At 45.0% G+C, this 6,798-nt stretch overlaps 1 protein-coding gene across 1 annotated transcript; it reads right to left on the reverse strand.

Annotated features, from left to right (window-relative positions):
• Positions 1 to 1,280: 1,280 nt before the first annotated feature.
• LOC101638122 (olfactory receptor 2Z1-like) lies at positions 1,281 to 2,315 on the reverse strand. The gene has a single exon (XM_004715466.2). It carries the CDS (start codon positions 2,244 to 2,246, stop codon positions 1,281 to 1,283), a length of 966 nt encoding a protein of 321 aa, XP_004715523.2. The 5' UTR covers positions 2,247 to 2,315.
• Positions 2,316 to 6,798: the final 4,483 nt, after the last annotated feature.

The following is a 6,798-nucleotide window of genomic DNA, read 5'->3' on the forward strand; positions in this document are numbered from 1 at the left end:
ACTCAATTCAGACAATTTCTTTTCAAATATTTCTCCTGCCACATAATAGTTCTTCTAACCACCAGGGATTTCTATTTCATATACGCCCAATTGTTTTTTATTGTCTCAGCTGTATACAATGCCATTGATAGTTTTAGTTTGTATTCCACCCACTTCCTGGATATTTTCCCTTGGTCTTTAAGTTCACAGATGGCTTCTTCTGCTAATATGGTCGTACAATAAATTCTTCATGTCAGATATTATGGTTTTTCATTTCTGAATTCCCACTTGGCCATTTTTCAGAGCTTTAAGTTCTCTCTTGAAATCTGCCATCTGTTTGCCCATTTTGTCCTCTAATTTCTATGGTTCTTGTATATTGATCCTTGTCTGCTTAGTCCATTGAGGTCCAACCTGTAGATCTCTTTCCCTTGCTTTTTTGCTTGCTTTACACCTTTGTATTATGCGTTGGGTATTTTAAGCATAAAAAATCAGTAGAAACTATACCATAAAATATTTTTAAAAATTGTGTCTTTCCTAAAGAGATGTATCTCCCCCCTCTAGTTGGTGACCGTCTAATCCTTTGGATCTCACACAAAATTTTGAGAGAGATGAAATCTGTAAGGATCTTACAGATCTGTAAAAACAATAGTATCACCCCAACAAAGACACTACCGAGGACCATCAGGGACACGGATCTTAGAACCCTGTAGCCCATCACTGTCAGAGTACCACACCCTGGATCCCTTTCTTGCTTTACTGTTAATTTTAGACCTGTCACTCCTTGTGCAGTGGGAGGCAGAGCACTGTGCCACTTGTTGCTAGTGATTATTGAGTCGATTCATACAGTACGTAGAGTACAGCTGGGCTTTGCAGGATCTTCAATAGAGGATTTGGTGATGGGGGATACATGGCTAGGAATTTCTTCTGATGTGCCGTTGAGTGGACTCAAAGCACCAACCTTTCTCTTATAGTGAGGATTTAATCATTTGTACTAGCTGGGATCCATTGTTGTTTGGGTGTGGCATGCTTGTAGTTAAAAAAATTCCTTTTGTTTAAAACCATAATGAAAAGTCCTCCTCTTGTTAAGTGATTGGAATCACTAATGTTGTTTTTACTTTTTCTTCTTCTTCTTCTTCTTCTTCAACAAAATTGTAAAAGAAAACAAAAACTAGTCTAGGAGGCCCGGAATGACCAGGCCAGAAAATAAATCTTGGACCAGGTGGACTACAAATGAGTACCTTTGAGACAGGTTTCAGATGGCAGGGAAAGTCCCTGGGACAGCCCAACACCCCCCTCTGAGGTCATCTCTTTGGCCTGAAGCCAGCTCTGACAAGGACCTTGACCAAAGCCATACGTACTTCGCGGTTCCTCAGGCTGTAGATGAGAGGGTTGAGCGTGGGGGTGACGAGACTGTAGAAAAGGGAGACCACGTTGTCCTGCTGTGGACTGTGGTAGGTGCCTGGTACCATGTACATGAACACGGCAGCCCCATAGAAGAGCCCCACCACGGTGATGTGCGAAGAACAGGTGGTGAAAGCCTTGTGTCTGGCCTCTGCCGAGCGCATGCGGATGATGGCCCCCAGCACGTGACCGTAGGAAGTGCCTATGAGCGACATGGGCAGCAGCAAGATCAGCACTCCCGAGATGGACAGCGCCAACTCATAGGTAGAAGTGTCTTCGCAGGAGAGCTTCAGCAGGGCAGGCAGCTCACAGAAGAAGTGATCTACGGTGCGGGAGGCACAGAAGGGAAAGTGCAAGGTGATGGAGGTCTGGATGGTGGCGACAAGCACCCCTGACAGCCAGGAAGTGCACACCATGAGCAAGCACACCTGGCGTCTCATGAGCACAGGGTAATGCAGGGGGTGGCACACGGCCACGTAGCGGTCATAGGACATGAGGGACAGCAGGACACCCTCAGAGACTCCCGTCAGCATCAAGAAGAACATCTGAGCGCCACAACCCCCAAAAGAGATGGATCCACCTCCCTGCAGAAAGTCGGCTGCCATCTTGGGGATGGTGACCAGGGGGAAACCAACATCCAACAGGGAGAGCTGGCTGAGCAGGAAGTACATGGGTGTGTGGAGTCGGGAGTCCATGTGGATCAGGAAGATCAGGATGCTGTTACCCAGCAGGCCCATGGTGAACATGATGGCCACAAGGGAGAAGAGGAACAAGTGTGACCCCGAGTGGCTGAAAAGCCCGACAAGTGTGAAGTCCAAGGTTACTGACTGATTGATTGTCCCCATTCTCCAGGAGGTATTATTCATCTGCAGGAAGAACAGAACTTTGGGTGAGATGCTTCATTGCGGATGATAAATGGGTTTCATCTGATATACTGTTATGGATGGGACCGTGTCCCTTCCCCACCCCAAATTGTTGCAAATATTAATTCCAATAGCCATCATTAGATCCCATTTGGGAATAGGATTTTCTTGGTTATGTTAATGAGACCACATCGGTGTAGGGTGTATCACAAACCAATCACCCTTGAGACCTAGAAAGAGCAGATCAGGCACAGCTTCCACACTCACTGCCATTGACTCCATGCGGACTCACAGCGACCCTATAAGACAGGGCAGACCAGCCCACATGGGTTTACAAGGCTGCAAATCTGCATGGGAGCAGAAAGCCCCATCTTTCTCCTGGAACATGGCTGGTAAGCTGAAATGCAGACTGACCTCGTGGTCAGCAGCCCAACATAATCCACCACACCATCAGGGTTCCTTAGGCACAGGTGCAAGGGATCACAAATGGAGAAAGATAGAGGCACCATGGGGATGGCCAAGGAACTGAGGGATCACCAGTGTACAGAGGCAACAGTGTCCCCTCAGAGGGAGCAGAGAAAGCCATGCAGAGTTTCTTAGATGGTGGTTTGAGACCCCACATGGAGTTGTGTAGTCACTGTAACCCTGACAGTCAGGACCTTTGTCCCAAACTATATCTTTCACTTAGTGATCTTCATTTCCACCTGCGTTTCCCATCATCCGTTGCTATCAAGGCAATTCTCACACATCAAGAGGGATTATGAAATTTTCCCCACTTATGACCCCCTTTTGCCCAAGAACTTTTTATTTGACCTCAGGAATAGAAGTATATGAAAGAAGTATACAAATCGAACATGGCTTTTAATGAAGTTCGTACTTTTGATAGAATTACAAAGCACAAGCCCTAACTGTTGATTTTTATTTTGGCTACAAGGGCATGTTGTGTGCACAGAACCAAGGCTGCAGTGAAATCCTGCCATGTAACACAGACAAGCCCTGCCAGAAACACCTCGGACTTGTCACATGTCTGATTTTGAATTACTTTTGGTTGTTACTCAACTGCCATCGAATAGCTGTCAACTCACAGTGACCCTATAGGAGAGGGCAGAACTGCCTCTGTGAGCTTACTTCTTCACGGGAGTAAAAGTCTCCTCTTTCTCCTGTGGACCAAGTGGTGGCTTCAAACTGCTAACCTTGCAGTTTACAGCCCCATACGTAACCACTACTTGGTTGAGAAACATTGTACTGCTGCCAAATGTTTCACCACATCCACATTGAGTTACACAACCACATATGGGGTCATGAACCACAGTTTAAGAAGTTCTGTGAGCCAGCTCCCTGAATTCAGTCTTCTAGGTTCCTAAACTGTGAGAAAATCATTTTCTGTTTACTAAAGATGCCTGCTTGTGGTATTTTCATTATAGCAGCGTGAGGGAATTAAGGCACATACCAACTGCAATGAGTTGTTCATGGTTCCCTGGAGTTTTGAGCTGGATGATGAGCCCACCCATGCTCAATCTGGAAAAAAAAAATCTATGATCGATTTATCATGTCTGCTCTGGTCAGAAGGTTGGGGGTAGTACCACGAGGCCCTGTTTTTATAATTCCTGAGTTAAGGACTTGCCTTCATCCTCCAGGCAGGCACTACCAAGCAACATCCAGATGCTCTGGGGTGGGAGGCCCCGGAAATTGCCAAGAGACTGGGATCTGAAGATGGGAGACTTTGCCCAACATGACAGGATGGTGGGGTTGGATCAAAAATCAAGTCCTAAACCACAAGGACAAGCCTGTTTCTAAGTTCTGATATAAGAGCAGGGAAAGAACAAAGTCTCTGATGACATTTAGGATTTGACCAAAGCTATCTATGCTATGATGGCAGAGTTGGAAACCAATGGTCTGGGGATGTGGGTGACAAGTTGTTATGAAGATCAGCTACCTGTTTGAGGCTTGACTTCATAGGATGTGAGTGGAGCATCTTACGCTTAGCGTGCACTAGGTAGGCAATGAAAAGACGAACTGAGGATCAGGAGGAATTGCCCCACTAAACTAAGACTGTTGAACCTTCTGGATGTCAACCCCACTCTTCCAGATAAACTCATATCGTCAGATTTCAGCCTCAAAATATTGTTCTCTACACATTGTCTACAGCATTGAGAACATCCTGACCAAAGAGGCATCCATCACCATCCGCTAGGAGTTAGAAGAGGTATATGTCTAAAGGAGAGGGCTGCCTGGGGACCAGGAACAGCCAGTGGAGGTGTCTATGGAAGACATTCTGGTGTCCAAACTATCGATGATGCTTACTTTGGGTATCTTTCATCTATTGCAGCAATTGCTTTAATCCATCTCACCCAGGCTTTTCCGTGCCCTTGCTGGTCATTTTCTTTACTTCTAATCCTGAACCTTGGTCAAGCTTTTACCCTGATCTAATATCCAACTGCTTTTCTCTGTCTCAATCTCTTTTCTCTCTCACTTTAATGCTACACTAAAGTTGGCATTTAATGCTTCACATTCTTGACCACCACCCATCTGTCAATTCATTGTACTGTGGTAGCTTGCCTGTTGTTGTGATGCTGGGAGATATGTCACAGATGATTCAACTAGCAGCAGGGTCCTCCATGGTGGGGAGCTTTCAGAAGAGCTTCCAGACTAAGGCTGACTAGCAAGAAAGGTTTGGTGATGTCCTGAAGGCGAGGCAATGAAAACCTTACAGACCACAACAGGGCATTGCGTGACTTGCTTGCCTCAGCCATGTTGTTAGAAGGGGTCAGTCTCAAGAGGAGGACATCATGATCACTAAAGTAGAGGATCAGGGAACAAGAATAAGACTCGCAATGAGATGACCTGACACAGCGGCTGCAACAATAGGCTCAAAAATAGCAGGGATTGTGCAGATGGTACAGGTCTAGGTACTATTTTGTTCTGTTGTCCAGCGGGTTGATGAGAGTTGGAGTTGACTGGATAGTAAGGCTTTTTGGTTGCTTGTTTGTTTTTCTCTATACCAGCACCATTCTAAAGTCAGGGAAGAGCTGATGGGTTTCAGTTGAATGGCTTCTCAGACTCAGCATGAATTATATTTTGGGCTAGATAATGCAAAGTATTTTACTGGCTTTCTACCCAACCCCCCTTACTCAATCTTTACCAGTAGATACTGTTATGGAGTCCTGGGTGGTGCTTAGCTACTAGCTGAAAGGTCAGCAGTTTGAACTCACCCAACAAGACCATTGGAAGAAAGGTCTGGCATTCTACTTCATAAAGATTACAGCCAAGATTACCCCCATAGAGCTCAGTACCAACCTTGACACATGTGGTCATTAAGAGTTAGGATGAATTCAATGGTAACTAATGGCAACAGATGTTATTATGATTTATAATGTGAGGGAACAGAGACCCAAAGCCATGCAGTAACCAATCCAACATCACACAGCAGATGTTGTAGAACCCATACTTAAGCAACACCTGATGTCATTCAGCGATACTTCCCTTCTGTATCACACATTTCCCATTGTTATTGACCCTACGCAGAGCAGGTGCCTGGTCCTACACCGCCCTCACAAGAGATATGTTTGGGTGCATTGTTGCAGCCACTGTGTCAATCGCTCTTGTGAGGACTTTCTTCTACACTGCCCTTCTATTTACTGAGCATGATGTCCTTTTCCCATGGACTGGTCTCTCCTAATCACATGTCCAAAGTACCGAAGACAAAGTCTCACCATCTTTGCTTCAAAGGGGCATTCTGGTTGTACTTCTTCTGAGATACATTTGTTTGTTCTTCTAGCAGTCCACGATACTTTCAATATTTGTTGCCAGCACCGTACTTCAAATGCATCGATTCTCTTCTGGTCTTCTTTATTCATTGTTTAGCTTTCACATGCAGGTGAGGTGATTGAAAACACCATGGCGTGGGTCTGGCACACCTTAGTCTTCAAAGTGACCTCCTTGCTCTTCAACACTTTGAAGAGGTCTTATGCAGAAGATTTGCCCAATACCATGCGTCATTTGATCTCTTGACTGCTGCTTTTATGAACTATTGGTTGTGGATCCAAGCAGGAGGAAATACTTGACAACTTCAATCTTCCTTCGTTTATCATGATGCTGTTGAGCTGCAATCCATACCGAAGGCTGCAGTCCTTGATCTCCATCAGCAAATGCTTCAAATCCTCTTTGCTTTCAGCAATCAAGGTCGTGTCAGAAGCATATTACAACTTGTTAATGAGCCTTCCTCCAACCCTGATGCTCCCTTCTTCTTATAGTCCAGCTTCTGCGTTAACTTCCTCAGCATACATGTTGAGGAGGTATAGTGAAAGGATACAGTTTTGACTCTTCTGATTTTACACCATATAGTATTCCTTTGTCGAGTTGAAAGACTACCTCTTGGTCCAGGTCTAGGTTCCGCATGAACACAATGAAGTGTCCTGAAACTCCCAATCTTTGTAATGTCATGAATAGTTTGTCATTATCTACACAGTTGAAAGTCTTTGCATAGTCAGTAAAACATAAGTAAACATCTTTCTGGTATTCTCAACTCTCAACCAAGAGTCATCTAACATCAGCA

This window comes from Echinops telfairi, unplaced genomic scaffold, assembly GCF_000313985.2.
Source record: "Echinops telfairi isolate 266 unplaced genomic scaffold, ASM31398v2 ScPeMD7_30;HRSCAF=105, whole genome shotgun sequence".
In the NCBI taxonomy this organism is placed as follows: Eukaryota; Metazoa; Chordata; class Mammalia; order Afrosoricida; family Tenrecidae; genus Echinops; species Echinops telfairi.